General features: G+C 33.4%; 3 protein-coding genes across 3 annotated transcripts in view; all 3 read left to right on the top strand.

Annotated features, from left to right (window-relative positions):
- Positions 1 to 201: 201 nt before the first annotated feature.
- LOC116341967 (eukaryotic translation initiation factor 4 gamma 3-like) lies at positions 202 to 1,657 on the top strand. Its single transcript, XM_031769411.1, has 3 exons — positions 202 to 495; positions 590 to 1,466; positions 1,532 to 1,657. Exons 1-3 carry the CDS (start codon positions 264 to 266, stop codon positions 1,605 to 1,607), a joined length of 1,185 nt encoding a protein of 394 aa, XP_031625271.1. The 5' UTR covers positions 202 to 263; the 3' UTR covers positions 1,608 to 1,657.
- A 926-nt stretch (positions 1,658 to 2,583) lies between these two features.
- LOC116342172 (eukaryotic translation initiation factor 4 gamma 3-like) lies at positions 2,584 to 5,150 on the top strand. The gene is made up of 3 exons (XM_031769672.1): positions 2,584 to 3,199; positions 3,305 to 4,172; positions 4,286 to 5,150. Exons 1-3 carry the CDS (start codon positions 2,875 to 2,877, stop codon positions 4,362 to 4,364), a joined length of 1,272 nt encoding a protein of 423 aa, XP_031625532.1. The 5' UTR covers positions 2,584 to 2,874; the 3' UTR covers positions 4,365 to 5,150.
- Positions 5,151 to 15,828: 10,678 nt separating this feature from the next.
- The window catches only part of LOC116342137, a 75,371-nt gene continuing 70,429 nt past the window's right edge, over positions 15,829 to 20,770 (top strand). The window contains exon 1 of the mRNA XM_031769638.1: positions 15,829 to 20,568. The gene's annotated coding sequence lies outside the window, so the exon portion shown is untranslated. The remainder of the gene's footprint in view (positions 20,569 to 20,770) is intronic.

Below are 20,770 nucleotides of genomic sequence, written 5' to 3'. Positions count from 1 at the left end.
TTGATTTTCTAGAAATTTCATAAATTTCAGAAGAATTCGAGTATTATAATGACATTCGACGTTTACTATTTGCATACAACACTTTCGAAATATAATTTGTTCTGTTTTTGTTGGAAAATTTAAGTGATTCATCTCCAAAATATTTTCGACTTGTTTTACTTTGAATATTATATATTTTTCACATTTTTGTTGTGTCGTTGAATGTTTTTGTTATTAATTCTTTGGATTATTGGATTAAACGATACTCAATTCGATTGAACTAAATGAAAATGAGCAAATATTTTCATTACAATCGTAACAAAGCACCAACTGTTGTGACCGATATCGGTGTACCGAATAATCAATTAGCTAACCTCTCGTCAAATCAAATGAATGGCAATAATAGACCACATACGTTGAAACCATATCATCGGCCGAAGGCAAAGCAAACCATTGGTGGACACATGAACAACGATGGTGATATTAATTACGAACATCAAATGCAAACATTTGGAGGTATGTCATTCAGATATTTTTTTCACTTTCTATTCATTTTTTTAGGTTATGATTCGCCTAATTACGGTATAATACATTTTTCTTTCATATCTAGACCTCTGTCATACAAATGGTACGCTGAATAGGTTTCGAATGTATCGGTCAATACAGCACAATGCAAAACGGAACCAAGCCGAAAATGTATGGAAACCGTCATTCTTTCAAAAACATGAAACCGATGGAAATGCGGTTGAATTATATAAACAAGTACGTTTGATTTTAAATCGTTTGACATCACAAAATTTTGACATTTTGGCAGAGAAATTCCAACGCTTGGTTATCGATACGAAAGAGAAATTGATCGAAGTGATTAATTTGATATTTAACAAGGCAGTTAATGAGCCCAAATTTATGGAAGGCTACGCCAAATTATGCCAATATTTATCGCATTGTTCGAAGAAAATTGATTTATGGGCCGGCGAACGTGCATATTTTAAACGCATACTCATCAACAAATGCCAAGTCGAATTTGAACAGCATGTGGCCAATAAAAATACAACCAAAGCGGCTCTTGTACCACTCATGGAAAAAATGAAGGCATGCCAAGAACAAAACGATCAAAATGGCATCAAAGATATCAACGTCCATATAGTGGAAGAAGAATCAGCTTTCAGACGGCGTTTGGTTAGTACAGTCCATTTTATCGGTGAACTCTATAAATTGGATATGTTAAGAACGAACACTATGAACGTGTGCATTAGAAAATTGATTCGTGAAGGGACGCGGATTAATTCGAATCCATCACAAGCAAATGAGAAATTGGAATGTCTTTGCAAATTATTGACAACAGTTGGCGGTAAACTTGAACAAAAATCAATACAACAGTCGAATGGCACGACGGCCCAATATTTAGATCTTTCCAAATACATAATTCAGTTGAAGCGGATTGCTGACAACAAAGCCGAACATTTCAAGGCCAGCAACCGGATCAGGTAGGCAAATTCCATTTCTTGATAAAATTGATATATTTGTGCGTTCTTTCTCTTTTCTTGACTAGGTTCATGATTATTGATCTCATTGAACTACGCAAAAAGAACTGGATGCCAAAAACAGGTACCAAAACCAATCAATGAACGCAATACAACATCGGTCGGGATAGTTCATATTTGTTGAGAATTTAGTTCAAAACCAATAGAAATATTGAAAATAATTTTAATAATTATATTTTTTTTGGTAGAAAATTTGAGAAAAATAACAAATAAAAGTAATTGCAAAAAAGAAACTGAATGGAAATTCTCTTCATTTTTTTAATAAATCTCCAACGATGTGCATATGTTTTTCACTTTATCGAACAGAGTCAAAAGATTTCCGAAGCGACATTTGAAATGAGGCCATTGTCATAGAAAACAGAGTATTCTGTACGGAATGAGGATTATTTTCAAACAGGGTTCAGGATGGAATACCCTATGTAATTTTCAAAGAAAATTCCACGAAACGTATTTTTAAGGATAGAACAACTTTTATACAACCATTTTTTTGAGGACCAACAATTTATTTGATTTTGTGTTTGAGAGAAAAAAAACTTTACTTTGGTCTGCATCATGGTAATACAACATTGCTGAAATTCAAAAAGGAGACATGCATAAATTCCAAATGGCGAAAGCAATTCAAGAGTATGGCACAACGGAAGTTGGCCAAAGTGGAATTTTTTGAGCATTTTATGTCTCAATATTCATTCATGCTCGAGATTAGAAATTCCAGTGACTTTAAAAGACCAGCGACGAATTAATATGAAATATTCGGCATATATAAAAATGGAAAAAATGCTGAATTCATTTCAAACAAAAGCAGTACATTTACCGCCCCTATGATCAGGTGAGCGAAACTAATGCGATAATATGGCCAAAAAATTAAGCCATCAAACATCAAATGCATAGATATGAGTGAAAAATCGGCAAATGTGTGTGCATGTGTAGCATTTAGAAGTGTGAATGGAAGAGTGACAGTATGCAAATTAAGCAATTCGCTCACATACCAAACAGCAAAATGGATGCGTCGAAATCATTAATATCTGTAACAGTAATTCTTTGAACGGCTATGTATTGGTGTGCATACAAACGAATTTGGAACATAGCACTTTTCATTTGCAAAAAGTCGTAAATCATTAGGTATTCCTATTCTATCAGCATCGCCCAGTCTTAAATAGGCAATCGAAGCAAACAGTTAGCATTCTTTTCTGTGCACACATCATTTGTTGAATAATTGTTGTTTTTTGTCTGCATTTCACGTCGACTAATTAAACATTTCATCGTCAAGCATTTTTGTTTTCAATATATTCGATTTAATTTGGCATTGTTTTGATTGATACTCAGCGAATAAAAAAAAACTTGTCGCGACAAAATGAGTCCATTAGCACCGCAAGTAAGCAGTACACTCGCATTGTTGAACGGCTCCAAAAATGAAGAACCAAAAATAATCGATACCGAGAAACATGTATACTCAGTGACTGATTTGATTGAGATGCGTCACGATCGAAGCCAAGCACCGAATTTAAATAACAGCAATTTGCTTGCATTAATCACCCGTGGCGAGCCCGGTGCGCCGAAATCGAAATTTACCAACATGATCAGTTTCAATCATCGGCCAATAGTACGGCATCACAATGGTAGCTTCATGAGCAACGGTAGCAGCTTTAACGGCGAACGCCAACGGCATTCAATTCGAGGTAAGCATGACAGACATTTTTCTCTCTATTGTTCACCCAAATTTTGAGGTTATGACTAATTACCGCTTGCCGTACATTTTCTTCTTCTTTGTTTGTCATGTATAGACAGAGGTCATACCAATGGTACGCACAACGGTGTTCATATTCGTATGTCCATTAAAAGCGATGTAAAGCTCAAGGAAGCGGAAAATGCATGGAAACCATCATTTTTGCAGAAAAATGATAAAAATGATGATGGTGAAGCAGAAGAACTGTACAAACAAGCACGTTCGATTCTAAATAAATTGACGGCACAAAATTTCGGCATTTTGTCAGAGCAATTTCAAAGCTTGAAAATCGACACAAAGGAAAAGTTGGTCGGTGTTATTAATTTAGTGTTTAACAAAGCAGTTAATGAGCCGAGTTTTTCGGAAGGATACGCTAAATTGAGCCAATATTTATCGCATTGTTCACAACAAATCGATTCATCGTTGACAGAACGTGCATATTTCAAACGTACGCTTATTAACAAATGCCAAGTCGAATTTGAACAGCATGTGGCCAATAAAAATACAACCGAAGCGGCCCTTGCACCACTCATGGCAAAAATGAAGGTATGCCAAGAACAAAACGATCAAAATGGCATCAAAGAAATCAAAACTCAAATCACAGAAGAGGAATCAGCTTTGCGACGACGTTTGGTTAGTACAGTACGTTTTATCGGTGAATTGTATAAGCTGGATATGTTGACAACAAACATTATGAACGTGTGCATCCATGCCTTGATTCGTGAGGCAGCACCGAATCAATCGAACACATCACAAGCCAATGAGAAGTTGGAATGTGTCTGCAAATTGTTGACAACGGTTGGCGGTAAACTTGAACAGAGGTCTGCCGATAATGTACAAAATTTGGATCTCACCGTCTATATGAACCAACTGAAACGTATTGCCGACAACAAAATTCGCAATTTCAAAACTACCACTCGTATCAGGTAATTTATATTGAGTAAAGGCTCATTTGACACTAAATTCCTCTAAATACCTGCTTATTCTTTGCTATTATGACATTTTTCATATTATATTTTTGTGCTCTTTTCTTGGTTAGATTCATGATCATGGACGTCATCGAACTACGTAACAACCAGTGGAAGCCGAAGAAAACCATCGCACAGATAAGTCAATGAAAACGGCACAGCTACAAATGCCATTGGACGATGGTATTCGAATTGAATTCCTAATTTACCCCATTAAGATTTATTTTGTTTTTACTATTTCGAAAACATTTTCCACATAAGCTAGCAAACAAAAAGTAAGAAAAAACTTGTATACTAATATTGAATGTACAAAAAACCTTCCAGTTCGAATTGTGTTAATGTTTCCCTTTTATTTTATTTCTATTGATATAATATATGTTAGTTGGTTCTTGGTATTTTTTTATTTGCAAAAATAGTAGTTTCTATCACATTTTGTAAAAAGTGTTCATGTGTCCTTGAATCGTATACGCAGAAAATAGACGTTATTAAATATATTACATGAAAGGAACAAAACACATGAGTGGTGTTGATTTTTTTCATGAAAATTTATTGCGACAACGCATTCCGATGTCGATTTGTTATTTTATTAATTTTGAAAACGTCGAACAATAAAGAAGGAAATGTAATTATTTAGACTCAATTGATAAATGTCGTTGACATTGTAATTTCATAAAGAAAATTCGAAACAATTCCAGCATATATTTGTTTTGTAGATATTTTTACATTCAAATGTTGCTTAAAAAATGAGACGAGATTTTTATTGAATTACATTCTGTACATATCATATCTGATTGATATTGATGACATTTCCAAATACATAGAAATTTATTATTCTCAATTAAAATAGAGAATACATAGTTTTTCATAAAATAAAAAAGGTGTACAATATAAAATCCATTTTGCTCATAAATAATAAATCGTTAATTTAATCGAACTTTGCATAAAAAACGATATTTTGTTCGTTCGTGAATTTTAATTAATTAAGCAATAAAAAATTAAAACTTATTGTAATTAACATGCTGAATTGATTTAGAAAGAAAATTGGTTTGGTTTTCATTTTTTGAATTCCTATGTCTATTTTTAATGTTTTCTATTGACCTATTGAATCTATTTTGATTATTTCATGAAATAAAAGTATTTTAACAGCGCAAGAGATTATCGATTTTTGATTGAATAAGTGTGGAAAAAAGGGAATATTTTATGAAATGTTGCTTCAGTGACTATGAGAAAACTGCTGGCACAATTATATATTTCGTGGTTAATTTGGCAATATGCTAGTTTTGAATGTTGCACACATAAACATACATGGCATGTCAGTTAAAATACAGTGCTGTGATTGCGTTGAGTTTATCGCATTTAAATATTAACAATTACGTGAAACAAGTGGACCAATATTTTACGGGTAAAATAGCCATTAGTGTTTGGCGCGAATATTCTGTTTACGACAAATGAACGCACACTCCATATAAAATGCATACGCATTCGGGAATGAAATGTAGCGGTGTGCTATCGATGAATAAATGTACAGAAAACCGGGCTTATTTTTAATTTATAATTGTCTGTCGCTATTGCAACACCACCAACACGCATACACACAATCTCTCTATTTCCCTCAAACATACATCCGATGCGAGTGAAAAAATCAATTGTAAAAAAAATGGCACGGAATCTCAATGGGAAAGGCAAGCACAGAAACACTCGAATGGGAATGATTGAGAGCAGAAAATGGTTCAGTGTTGATGTAAAATATATTCCAAACTGCATTAATATTTAAAGTTTTATCTTTTCACAGGTTGGTCGGTGTTCGAGTAGGGATTGATGTTGATCATTTTTTTCTCTCACTTTAGCCAAACATTCTCCGGTTACGTAATAAATGACAAAGATTAATGCATTCGTTGAATTAATGGCATTGGTTCAATAGGGAAATATATACACACATATATATTTATATGTGCTAAAATACACTACTACTTTCAAAGCAATTGAAATGAATTTAAAGTAAAAGCTTTATTATTAAGCGCACTTAATATATGACATGACATGGTGCGTTTACTCGCAAAAGAATTATATATTTTTCGAATGGATAGTTACGATCACAAACAAACATTTCTTTAATGTCAACGCTAATTGCTCCATTTAAAATAAACGCCGCTTTTTCCCACTTCGCTGGCAAGACAAAAAAAATTTCGGTCGAGTGCGAGAATATAGAGATGAAATGCATGCTGGTTAAATTGATGTAATAGGGAATTCATGGAGCATAATTCACTGTTGAAAATGAAAATTAACTGCAAGCGACGTGTGTGCATGAAAAATGTAAATTAAACGAAAATATATGTTACCGATAATATGTGTCAAGTGCTCTGTCGAGATAGGGAGAGAGAGAGAGAATAAATATAGGTTTGTAGTGTTGAATTTTTAAATAAAATTCCTGTTACCGCCATTATTTCGTTGATTTTATTTTTTGCTATGCGTTTGTTCGTCGGAATTTGCGAATTCACTTAATCTCTGTTGAACAAACTAATCCCGAAACTAATTCAAAACTGTTCACGATTTCACATTCTAATGAATGCAATACGTGTCAATAGCCAAGGATATGCTGTCGCAATGCAAAATTCAACGATTTCATTGAATCGAATGAAAATCTGAATGTTTGTCGTTTGCTTGTACTGAATGCAAGTAAATGGATGTGGATGTTAAAAATTTTTAAATTGTACCAAAATCGGAAGAAAAAGAGTATGTGTTTGAGTAGGGAATCAAATGAGACCATATTGACGATAAGTGAGGAGTGGTACTCTTGGTGCAAAATACATTGAATGCTTTCAAATATTTTTCATCAATTTCAACTTCATTAATTTTGGTAAACGACTTCGACACTTGAAAAATGCGATCGACATTGTGGCGACTATGAGCGGCCCATGGTACAACAGAAAAACCAATAAAGCGTCGAGTACCATTAAACACCTTTAAGCTGTATCTATTCCCTGGCCGCCCCATTTAGCAAATTCGAGTATGCGGTAGCATATACAAACGTAACGTAAAAAGTCAAGCCAATGATGAAAAAAAATTGAAGAAAAAATGAGAACATCAAGACTATCGTCGTACACAAACAGACAAAAAAATCGCTTCGGTAACACATAAATTGGTTATTTTGAGTGGTTCTTTCAGCTGGCAATCAAACAGTACTCGATGTTTCCGCATTTCTTCACACACAATCGAATAAAGTAGATGAATCGAAGTACACACTCATTCAACGGATTACACAAATCCCAACATGAAAAGAGAAAACACGAGCAGAAACACGAAAAATCACTTCACATCAAACTCAAAATCATGAATTCAATCCGATTTGTACAGATTTTGTATTTTCAATCTGATTTTCACTTCAGATACAAAAATAAAATACCTTTAAAAAAATAATGCAGTAGTGGTAACCACACCAGAATCTATTAATAGGTGCAAAATTACAAAACATATCAATCGCAATGAGATTTTATTGCCTTCGTTCTTTATACCTTCGCAGCTTTCAGGCGCATTTGGATCAATACCTTCAACGGCTTTATATTAACGAATCTCTTATCTATTTTTCTATTGGTGCATTCACGAATTTTCATTTACCAAATGCATTGTTTCGAGTTTTCGGCGAACAGCAAAAGATGAACATCACATAAATTGCAATGTTATACATCAATCTCTTAGCAACCCCTTTCAATGAGACTAAAAATAGTTCCTGTTTCGTTTTATTGACAGCCGCAGGAAATGTTTTTCAATTTTGCTACTCACACAACAAAGATGCACTTTTCCCAATTCCAAATTTAGTTCTCTTGAATGAGAAAAAAGGTAGAGTGATGTTTTCAAAATGAAGGATTCCTGGAACATTGATGTTGAATAGCAAGTTTCTTTCAACGTTTCTTTTATTATTAGTTTGAAACCATTTTTCAAGTTTTTTATTTTGCGTGCGTTAAATACTTTGTAATTGGAATTTATTCAAACAAAATCATTTGTGGAAGTAAAATGAATCGAATTAATTTCGAAGAGCTAGAATTGCTAATATATCTATCGTTAATAAAGAAGTATAAATTGTCAAAGATGTATGTGTTGAATAGAGAATCGTCAAAAAGGTTTCATGAAAGGAATTATTGTGGAATGTAAGAAAAGATTAAAAGTGCTCAAAGAGCTCATTTTTTTATAAAGCATACTCTCTCAAAAATATCGAAATATCTTGATATAGCATCAAAAAATATGATACTTTGCAACATGATGAAAGTTCAAACAAATTCAGAGATGACACAAAAAAATCATTCCACATATTTTTCAAATAAATGCTGTTTTTTTGTTCTAAAAGGGAAATTACTGTGAATGAATACAACTCTTTTATTTGATAAAGTATATAGGTATCATCATATTGCATACCAATCAATGTTTAAAAAACGAACTTCATGAATCTGAACTGAAATAGAGCACGTGTAGAAGCAGTACAATATGCCATTCATGACATATTAAAGAGACTCATGAATCGATAGAATCTCACTTTTTCTCAAAAATAAAAATCAATTTCATTTTTTTGCTGTGCGTCGTATGCAAGCGCAATAATAATAATCGATGACACAGTTACACCACATGGAAAATTGTTAAGAACCGCACACGAATATACCTGTCGTAAATGACGTCATAGTTACCAAAAAGGGAATTTACTTTTCCCTGAGGCATTGAAATACAGCACGAATCAAGTCGACAACGTCTACTATCCGGTTGTGACTTGCATACGGTTTACTATTTACTATAAGTTCGGGTGGGTCAGTACTTTAGAAATATTTGTTTGATTACGAAGCATTGATTCCAGAGAAAATGTGAGAATTCTGTAGCTAATATCAAGCGATTCGAGTATTACTCGATATACAAACTTCATTTTGCTCAATAAATCAACTTATATATGGATTGTGGAAACGTAAACTTTTATAAATTCCCATTGTATAAGGATTGTCCCATTTCCGATAGAAACGCTTGATATTAGCAACGAGACCCTTCAAGGTGTAATTTTATTATTTAAAATTAACATAGAAATTTCCAGAAACAATTTCAATACAAAAAACCGTCGTCGAGAAAATGAAAAGCTGAAAAAGGGTATTGTCATTAAAAATAAAGGAGTTAATGTAAACATTTCGGTTAGATAATGTAGCCTGCAGGTGAATTATATAGTTGCACCCTATCCATGTTATTATAATGCCATAAAAAGAAATGGACAATCTGTTGTGATCTGAAAAATGTTCAAATTACTTTTCTTAACAGCACGTCCTGTTTCTATTTTTCGGTATTCTTCCAAATAATGATTGCTATTTTGAGTAATACGAGCGTTCGTTCTATGCCAAGGTTCCGAGTGCTCACAAATAGTCGAGTTGAAATCAAGCTTTTTTCCGTTTAAATGTATAAGAGAAGAAATTATTGCCAATAATAATAATTTTTAAAGATTAAAATCTGGTTCAATATTAATTTGTCGAACCGAAAGCTGATTATAATTAAATCGCAAAAAATCGATATGGATTTCGCGTGAAATCGTGCTGCATCTGGAAAATATTCGTACAGGAATTAAGGATAATTAGTTCAATCAGCTCGAGTACACTGAACAATATTCGCTATTTTTATTTGCCATAGAGGATTTCTACTCCGTTAATGATAACGTACTCCGGTTTTGTCTTTATCCACCCGTCGATGCGGACCTTTTTCGCACATAAAAAGTCAAATGCGATAACACAAATTTATGTGCACTTTTTTCCATGGATAAATAATTTCACGAATAGTGCTATATTCGACGAACAATAATAGAACGCAATTACTACATGAACCGAATCATTCGTTGATATTAAGTTTCTAGTTCGAATTTTTTTTTGTGAAAAATTCAATTTAATTATTTGCTTTTCATCTAACGCGTAGTATTGGTTTCATTTTGTACGTGATTTTCAACATTCGATACCATCGAACGTGAGCGCATTGTATTGCCATTATGAGCCATTCCATAAAAGGAACTCATTGCATTTGTAGCGAATGTACAGTGTACATGTACGTCGTACATAGTGTAATTTGGTGCCAACTTTTCAATTGAATTAATTTGTAGCTGCCAATTTATTTGAAAAATCAAAGAGTGAAACAACATCAAACTTGAAGCGAAAACTCTGATAGTGACGGTTTCATTATGAGTTTGATTAAGTAGTTTTCTGAATCAATTTCACTGAACGACAATAAAATTACGAACATGAGAAGAAAAAAATGGCACTATTATACAAGAAAACTTAATTCCCACGAAAGATCCAGCGAGATAGAGGGGGAGACAGAGAGAATGTGCAACAAGATTGCTTAGCACACTTCATCGCTTGCATGCGGCCGCATTGGGATTTGTTAACATTGTTTTCTTGAAACAAAATAAACCACTTACCAGCGAATATTATGTAGTGCGATAAGAAATGGCAAAAAGTTTCGGTTTTTTTTTACTTTGACTGGAAAGATGTCCATGAAGTGGATTTTCAAAGTTTGATTTCAAATGCGGCGAGAGAAGAAGAAGAAGTACTAATTACAAGATAATTCTCATGTACATATCAATAGATTCGATTAAAAATCACTCAACTTGAAGTGGAAATTTAATATACTTATAACTTAATTCGAAGTTTAATCACAACATAAATTATCTGGTTTTCGAAACAAATAATTATCCAAAGTTACAATGTAGTTCGATCTTCGATGTAGTTGTGCTGGATTTTATGCAACGAAGCCAAAATGAAATGATATATCGCAGTAGTGGAAAGTTTCCACTCGATAAAGCAGTTGCAAATTCATTTAAAACCAATATTTTCCGGAAGGAAATTTTTCAAATGATTATTCATCAACTTATGTTGACTGAAATAAATTTGTTGATTTCAAACGATCTACGGTGGTCATGCACGTATATGGTATTGTGATTATTGTACGCGTTCATTGGAATTCAATTTGAAAAAACTAGATCAATCCGCTTCGAAGCTTATTTCACCATTGAATGAAATTCCAATGAAAATCCCGTTCTTTGAAAGCAATCTATTTCACTTCATAAGTATATACAGTAATAATGAATGTGGGTTACAGCAATTTAAATGCTATATTTATATAATTCCACTATCAAGTGGTTGGGGATCAAAGGATCGAGTACTATCTGTCAAAATATTTCCCCCTATGCCAAGCGAAATTAATTCGATATACGGCGCTGATGTAAATGTCACTCTGTCATTTCACAATAATACTTTTTTGGCTTGACAATATATAAGCTCTTCATTTAAAATGCATACACATTCATAATTATTGAATCGTTGAAAAAAAAACATGTCATAAAATATTTTTCAAACATTTTTCATTAAAAAATTTATTAAAATTTTTTTTTTATAAAAAAATTAATTTGTTTATAAATTACAATAATTTCAACAAAAAATGTTTCATCGATTAAATAAGAATCCAATGTAAATAGTAATGACAATGCGACACCTACCGTAAAAATGCAAAAAGAAACTTAGTTGGTATCCATTGTAGCATTTTTGTCCACCATGACAGCATCTTCGTTTTACTTGACCAATCACAGAGAAGCAAAACGAAGATGCTGTTATGGCGGACCAAAATGTTACAATTCCAAATAAGTTTCCTTTTCTATTTTAACGGTAGGTGTCGCATTGGTATTACTTTTTACATTAGATTCTTGTTCAATCTATGAAAAAAAAATTGAAATTAATGTTATTTTTAAACAAATAAATTTAAAATATAGAGAATTTTTATGATAAACGTAAGAAGAATATTTTATGATATGTTTCTTTTTTTTACTCGACCGTTCAAAAATTATGCATGTTGAATGAAGAGCTTATATATTGTCAAGCCAAAAAATGTATCAGAGTGACATTTAAATCAGCGCCGTATATCGGATTTATTTCGCTCAGCAAAGGGGGAAACGTCGTACTCGCTCCTTTGATTCAAGAGTGAAATATTTTACTTGAGTATTTTCATCATAAGATTGATTGCTTAACACTTCAGCATCGGCTTCAGTGCTACTTTGGGCCATTATGCACCGAAAATAATTTAATTGAATCCCATTGTTCAAGAATTTTCAAGCAAAATGGCATGTAGCCTTTCAATAAAATTTATTGAGTATTTTTGTGGATATTATCGGTGAAATGAACAATGTTGTCGACAACAGGTGAGACCAGAAAACGCACACCAATTGAGTGGCTTATGGTATAGCTCATCCTCCGAATTATTCATGAAACGAATAATGATTCGGTGCTACCGAGCATTACATGATGATTGTTCTTGAACGAGAGAAAGAGAGAGAGAGAGGAGAGAGCGGCAATGAAGACAATGCGCAAAACCTTTTTCTCTAAATGAGTTATTATTATTATTCATTGTGGCAAAACTCAATTCCACTAATGATAAGTGTTATCGAAATTTCAAATGGAGTCTATCAATTTTGCAAACAATAAGCAAATCGATTCAAATTCATCACACAAAAGACATTGCGTTTTGTAATGAATGTACTCGAATTTTCTTTCAAATGATTGTATTTTGTTTTGAGAATGAGTTTACTACATAATTTCATTAAGAAACAATTGAATAAATTTGGCCGGCAAACCACAAACAGACAACATATTTTTCATTTCATAGAGTTCATCAACATAGAGTTCATTAATCCAATTGCGTAAATTTCAAGTCCTTTCCTTCATTACACCAACTGAATGAAAATTTCTGGGAAAAAGAGTATCTCTTTTTAAGGCGATTGAAAAATGAAAATTTAACTCTGTGCAAGGAATCTTGAATGCCATTGACAACGGTTTCAACAGGAATCAAATGAAAATCTTGGGTTAGATATTGTTTTCTTTTTTTTTTCGTATTTATCACGGGAAAAACAGGGAAATGAAGTTAAATCAGACTCTTGCCAATTTTGAGGGATTCGCATGAAAACGCAAACATGAAGAAATTCAAAGAAAACTCACTTTGCAATTTATTCCCGAGCCGGATGTCCGTTTGAACCCTTGGTTATCTTCATTTTTATTTCCTTCATCTTTTTTCTAGCGATTTTTGGAATTGCCCACTCCCCTTGATTTGTTATGATTGCGTGATGTGATACATTATATATATTGAAACTCGTTATTATTATTTTTGTTCCTTTTCGAAGGAAAAATAAATCTAAATTCGAGAATCGATAGTATTTTATGAGTTAAATATTCGATTGCAATTTCATTTCACTTATTTTATGATGTATGAAATACGTGTTGAAGCATAATTCTTCAATGAAACGCATTTTCACGTGAAGTTTTAGTTAGTCATACAGAGCAAAAACGAGAAGAGATATCTTGACATCCAATTCCTCATTTTTCGATTCAATCAGAAAAAAAGATTGAAGAAATTTGTGCCCATTAAAAAAGTTTTTGATTTAATGTCTTTTATTTTATGACTTCAGGATTTATATCCGTCAATATGCGTCGGGTTAAAAAGTTGAACAATTATTGAAGAAATGTTTTCTATCAAATAGAAATCCTCTGTGGAAGATTTCTCCTTTGGTACACCGAAAAAAAAATTCATTTTATTTTGTCCAATGTTTCAATTTAATGAAAAACATAAATGATATTCAGACAATTTAAACTGTTTTATTTAATTAGCACGTTTTTATTACAAATATTCAAGAGATACAATGAAATTGCGGCCATCGACCGCGAAATTTCAAACAAAAGTTATTGTTTCGACCATTTCAACGGAACGTCAATAACAAAAACAAAAAAGTTTCGATTCATCATTTTTATATAACATAAATTATGCGCAAAAACTGAAAGTGAAAATAAAGAGCGACTGAGTTGGCAAGGGGGAAAAAGAAAGAGATTGTTGTGAAAAGTTGCGTCGCAGTGGGATGTGCCGAGATCTTCGACGTCATTAAAAAAGAATGCCTGATAACTTCCGCTAACTTGGCAACAGACTTATTGAAAGAATTTTTAACTTGACATGGCCAAAGTTACACAAATTGATTTGAATGCCAATAAAACAATTGAAAAAGTTTTTTTTTTTCGAATTGTCAGAAATTGAAAAATCAGCAAATAAATATTAGTAAATGCCGAATACTTCGACTCCTTTCAAATGGCCAAAATCGAGCAACCATCAAGCACACACACAGAGACATTTATATACTTTCTCATTGACATACATGCTAAGGGGAAGACAAGGTTTTTAGTATTACCTATTTTAGGTAAATTTGCGTATAATATTCTCTAAAATCTTCTAGTTTTTTCCTAGCTGCTTGCATTACAATTTTATAGACATACATTTTATCATAAAATGTTTTGACCGATCTTGATAGTTTCTAGCTCCTAGTATTTTCTAGTAAATCCTAAATTTTAATTCGTGAAAAAAAATGTTTTCAACCCCTAGCATACATGTATAAATAAAACATTCAAATCTCAGTTGAAATATTTGTGTGGTTGCCATCGATTGTTGTGAAATGGCACAAATAAATGTGCGATCAAAAGTTTTTGACATTATCTCAAGTTCGCCGGAGCAGTCATATCAAACCGCATATTATTCGATTTTTTTGACTTCGTTTCAATCTAACATATATTTATGTGCTCCTTGTTGGGATGAAATGCATTGAAAACAGAGTACGACATTTTATAGCAGAGTGCAGATGACGACGACGAAAACTTGCACCAAATAATCAGCAGGATTGAAAACTTTTCAATCCTATAAATATATGGATTTTGATGGATTTAACTGTTGCTCAATGAAATCCTCATATTTTATGTTAATTGAATGTGTAAGTGATTTACTTTTAGCGACCATATGAATCAACTCCGTCGTCCCGTGCGATACTTTTTTTTGTGTAGTGAACGTGGAACGCATGGGATGTTTGAATTTTTGCTTAGTTATGAAAGTCTGTTCAGTGTTCACATTAATTATTATTATGAATGTTTTGGTCGCGTGTTCATAAGCCAAATTTTCGCTTGATATTGTGTCACAATGTTTTGTTCAATGCCATAATTATAGTTGTTATTCAATATAACCAAAAATTGTATGAATGCGGACTTATAATTTTCATTTTTCTTCCGTAATCAAATCGCAATTTATTGAATTTTAACTGACAACGTCTTTATGCTACGATATACTTCACTTGTAGAATTTACATCGTCAATGCCATAGTATCGATGGAAATGTGGCAACAGTGTTGAAAAGGAAATTGGGGGAAATAATGAATGTGGCTGACACAACAAGAATTTCCTTACATCGACCGAATTTTCCCCTGAACTGAAGCTTTTCTGACATTTACATTTCTCCACTTTCACGAAAAACACGATGTTGTGCAGAGGAAAATTGGATGAAGCATGCTTAACGAAAAACGACTTCGTTCACACTCGTCATACCCTTCGTTCGGCTCCTGTTCGGAAGTGCATCATCGAAACGTGTTGCCCCTCTTTATGTTCGAAAATGCGTGTGCCATCGTATTGTTAGATGTTAAAAACAACGCCGTCCTTCACTGAATATTCGGTCTCTCGATAAAATCAAATATTGTTGCAACCGCATAAAGGATAATGATGGAAAACATTCGCATTCAGTCTGTGTATACATTTTGTTGTGAACGGATAACGACTGTACGAGCCATTTATACGCATTCGTGTGTTCGTTCGTTTTATTCTTGAACATATCGTTGAAATTCAATCCGCGTGTTACAAACGATTGAGCATCAAAATAACGAAATAAAACAACCGAGTGAAAACATCGGAGAAAATCGTTTTAAAGTATTTAGTCCATGGTGAACGGAAAAAAATTGGACAAAGAAAAAAAAGAATCCCATTACAGCGGTTGAATGTAAATTGGCTTTTAGAACAAAAGTAAATATTTTAAGTGAATATTAAAAAAAAGATTGAATGAAATAAAAAAAACCGATCCGATTTTCCGTCAGCAGTCGCCGGAAGGGATAAAATACAAATGTTTGAACAATTGTAGTTGATTTTCCTTCGTTTTTGGTGCAAACAATAAAATAAGAGGGTTTCATTAATTTCCAGCGCAAAAAAACGGTTTGCGTAATGAAATTCGAAATTATCCTCTTAAATTGTGCGTAAAAAATCGGTTTAATTTGGAGTAAATTCACACTTTTTGGCCAAATTGTGAAACATACACGAAACGATGAGAAAAAACGGAGTGTGAGCATTTTTTATGCATTGTCTATCGCAGAAACTGGTGATTTGACTCGCAAACAACCAGAGTTCAAGTGAATTGTGACCAAGTGACTAAATTGAATACTAAATACTAGTTTTCATTCAACCAAAGGACTATGGTCGCTCGAACCGCGAATTTTGATCGTCAAAATGAACTTTGCAAATAAAGGCGATCGATAAGCAATTGACAAAATATCAATGGTAAGAAAATTGCTCATTCGGCCGGAATCACAATAGAAAAAAACTAATAGCTGAATCCTTGATAAGACAAAAATGTGGAAAGACAAAGCATTCGATGGATTTTGCTAATGAGATTAAACTGTATTGATTGCAATAGTAATTTTGGGCATTCGTTTTCTAAATTTGTTCATTGATTTTCATGACGCACGATGTGTTCCGATAAAAATGGATTTGGAACAAGTTTTTCGATTTTCAAATGAACATTGGCCTCTATTATAACGACGACCTTATCTATTTTGTTTTGGAGGTGCGGAATTAGTTGAGCAAAAATCATTTGAAAACAAAGCACGACAGCGGTGAATATATAGTATATTGAATTCATGTCGAGCAGAGAATAACAAATGAAGGGGGCATCATTGAGAGTCCTGAGCTGAGTCTAGAGAGAGAAGCTTTGCATTATACAGTTCGTGTTTTTGAAGTGTATTTTACATAATATTTGTTTATTTTTTTGTTCTTGTGATGACTATAATACGTTTGCCATTGTTGGTTCAATAAGAGAAAAAAGTGCCGAGCGAAAAAAAATTGACAGAACAGAAAGCGAAGCAAACAAGTGTGACAAGCGCCTGTTTCCACATAATATTGTCAGTGAATGAACGCAAAAATGGGACGCCTGCTGCTCTGTTCGCAAATCCAACAGCATCAAACTGAAGCGAAAAAAAATCGCACACAGTGAAAATACATAATTTTTAATATTGAATAAATCTGCAGACATTTAGACGGAGAAAACAAAACAAGACCCTGTGTTCGTTTGGCGTCGCATTTGTGAATAGTCCAGAAAAAATTGCGTTATGTTTTCTTGTTGTTCTCGCAAAATTTAACAAGGTCCATAACAGAGCGGAAAATAGACGAACAAAGGCAAATTATTTAAATCAAACAACGAACAACTGTACATTGTGTACGACGAGTCGAGTGCTACGGCATGAACAAGCTTGAAGAAAAAAAATACATGAACATAATAAAATGACTGTGAGCCAAACAAAATCATGTTCGCCGACTTAAAGATAAGAGAAAAAAAATGTTTTCGGCGTTGATAAAGTGTGAAAGAAAAAACCGTTAAATTTGTGTGTATAATTTTCTATTGTCCGCCTGAAAAAACAGAATACCATTGTCATGAAACAGCGAGAATGAAAAAAGTAGACAGCGAACATGCCCAATTCCAAGAGATTGATGCAAAAAATTGACTAAGAAAATTTTAAACAAACGGGGGGAGTATTCACAGTGAAACATACAATGGTGTCTCATTACACACTGTTTTGATGCTCTTCAATGGTTAACAAGTTTACACCAAACCGAAAATATTTGACGAAGAAAAGCAAATAAGTGAAAAGCATAGTAGCTTCGCCGACCATTAAACATTCTCTGACATTTGAAATGAATTTTTGGTGGAAAAAATGTGTCATTTGTCGTCGAAAGACGATTTCAACAAAATTAAAATTGGAAAATAAATTGAAAATATGTTGAAAAGTGTATATGCCACCTTCGGTGTACCGTAAAATCGAATGGTTTTTTTTTATCGATTTTCGGTATTAGTCACGAACAAAAAAGACGTTTTTTCTCATCACAATAATCCCAAAAGACGTGTGTCGAGGGACTCTTTTGGCTATCATTCCAAAATGTTTGATTATCAGTTTTGGGACTTTCAACCAGCCAATACAGTGTAAAAAAAAGCCTTGATGAACAAAACCGCAAAAAAACAGAAATAAGATTGACAAAAAGTGGTGGTTTCGATACCTTGTTTATGAGCATTCAAAATCGTCCGTGGGTCGACGAAAAAAAGACAACTCGAATTGGTCAAAGCGCGAACGATTGACGTCGGTCGTTTCTACAAAAACTCCTATGAAATGAACCTATTCTAAATTTGGATATAATTTTTTGCGCTTAATACGAAGTGTATCATTGTGCGTGTTCGGACGTCAAACAAAAAAATCCAAACTTTTCTCGTGTTTGTCAATACTTGGCGATAAAAAAGAGAGAAAAACTAACAAGCGGAAAAGAAAAACCTACACACCTGCAAAGTATTTCGGATATCACAAAAACTAATAGTAGATCAAGTGCAACAGATACCGATTACCATCGAAAATAAACATCACAAAAGAGACTGTGTATCAAGCAAATCAAGACACACACATTCAAGAAAAAGAACATCGAAATAAAGAAAAGCGAGAAAGAAAAGAAAATATCCGAAGCGAAAACTTCCGGAAATCTTGATTATGTGCGTCTTCTATGTACAAACGAATGGAAACGATTGCAATGGTAGTGACTATATGGGTGAACAAGTGAATTTTCGTGATAGTTGAATGAAAGGAAGAAGTTATTTTTTTGGGTGCCACTTTACGACATACATCCACATACATATTTCGTCGTTCGATACGTGTGCGGTGACATGTGCAAATGTGTTTTTACTCTTGTTTTCTTCCGTTGCCATTTGCCACAGTACTTTAAATATTTACACAATTTTGTGTCGCACCAGCCGGGACTTCTGTGAATTGAATCGGATACACAAGAACGACAACGATGGTGTTTGTGTAATGTGAAACTGGTTTAAAAACGTTAAAGTTGAACTGAAAGCACACAAAAGCAAATAGACTGCAATTTGAAATAAAAATACTTACAAATCAAATGTAAAAGAAATGCGAGCACGTACTCTCCGACAATGTGCTCACATAAAAACGATTGAATGAGACGGATTGAGATAGTGAAAGAGAAACGAAGAGATTTTGTTTTAAAAAAAGTGTACGACAACGACGGCAAACGTAAACAATGTTAGCAGAAGTCGTTGCTTTTATTCGCTTAAGCATTAAAAGAACTTCAACATCGAAAAGATGCAATGGTCGATGGTAAAAACTAAGGAATTGAAAATTCAATGTGCTTTCTACGTGTCTAGTTCAATGAATGTTGGATTTTCGAAGTGCTCTGATTCAATTGAATAACAACAACGCATTCGTATCTCGCTGGTTTGATGCGAATTGTTTGTTTATAATGAAATGAATGTGTTTATCTATGTAATTCAGGCACGCACGCACTCGATACTTGGCAATCAATGACAATATGAGAGTTACATCAACGTATAATATACAATAGTACACTCATGCAGCACAACCAGAATTAAATCAACTGTTTTGTTGATGATTCCAGTGAACAAAAAAATAATAATAATAAATAACTGTTGAAAGATAACACACACACTGCATAGAAAACAGAAACAGCTGGTTATATAAATGGAATGGATTACTTTCTTTGAAGCTCAAAGATTTCTTGTAAACGATACAGCTGTCTCTGGTTGGCAAAGGCAATCTGCAAGACGACAGGTAGACTATAAAAAAATTTAAGTCAACTTTATCTCATACTTCAGTTCGACGCACCAAGTGCATTAAAAGAAAAGAATAATCAGGACGAAGTGAAAAATATAAGGAAGTATCCGGCAAAGTGAAAAAAAACGAAATGTAAAAGAAAAGGAAGCAGCGTCTGCAAGTGAAACGAAAATGGTAAGCGAAGCGAAAATGAAAAGAGAAATTAAACCGAAAATTAATGAAAAAGAAGTGCAATGTTAGTAGAAAACATGACCAAGCATTGGTGACACTGTTTGTAAGACATCACAGTAAAGCATCCAATTGATAAGAAGAAAAAATAGTGAAAAATAAAATAAAAGGTGAATGTGAAATAAATTAGGTCTTTGTTTACTCGAAAACCAAGCGATTCGTCTTACTATCAACGCCATTACAAAGTATATCAATAGAAAACGAAAAGCATGCACAACAATGAACGAGGAAAAGACGTAAGCGAAACGGAAATAACTTGAAGATAGCATTAGCTTTAAATAAAAGCCATTCCAGTTCTCTTGGTGATTTACACCGATACTGCATCGGGTGTCGTCATCGTCGCCATTGTCGTAACAGTATCATCAATGTGCCAATGTAAGTACTACACACTTTGCCAGATTTTTTCCCTAATTTATTCGGACTGGACTCTCTTCGGTCGTCTTTTTGAATTGAAATTTTTATTCAATAAAAATACCAGTGGGAGGGGTGGGGGACAAAACTTTGAACATTTTCAACAAAACCTAAACAAAAATAGACATTTTTTCGGACTGGTTTTTTATTCACCAAAATGTATTCC

This window comes from Contarinia nasturtii, unplaced genomic scaffold, assembly GCF_009176525.2.
Source record: "Contarinia nasturtii isolate CC-2019 unplaced genomic scaffold, AAFC_CNas_1.1 Cnas_scaffold_810, whole genome shotgun sequence".
Lineage (NCBI taxonomy): Eukaryota > Metazoa > Arthropoda > Insecta > Diptera > Cecidomyiidae > Contarinia > Contarinia nasturtii.
Note: the sequence above shows the minus strand (reverse complement) of the source record. Positions and strands in the feature narration are given on the sequence as shown.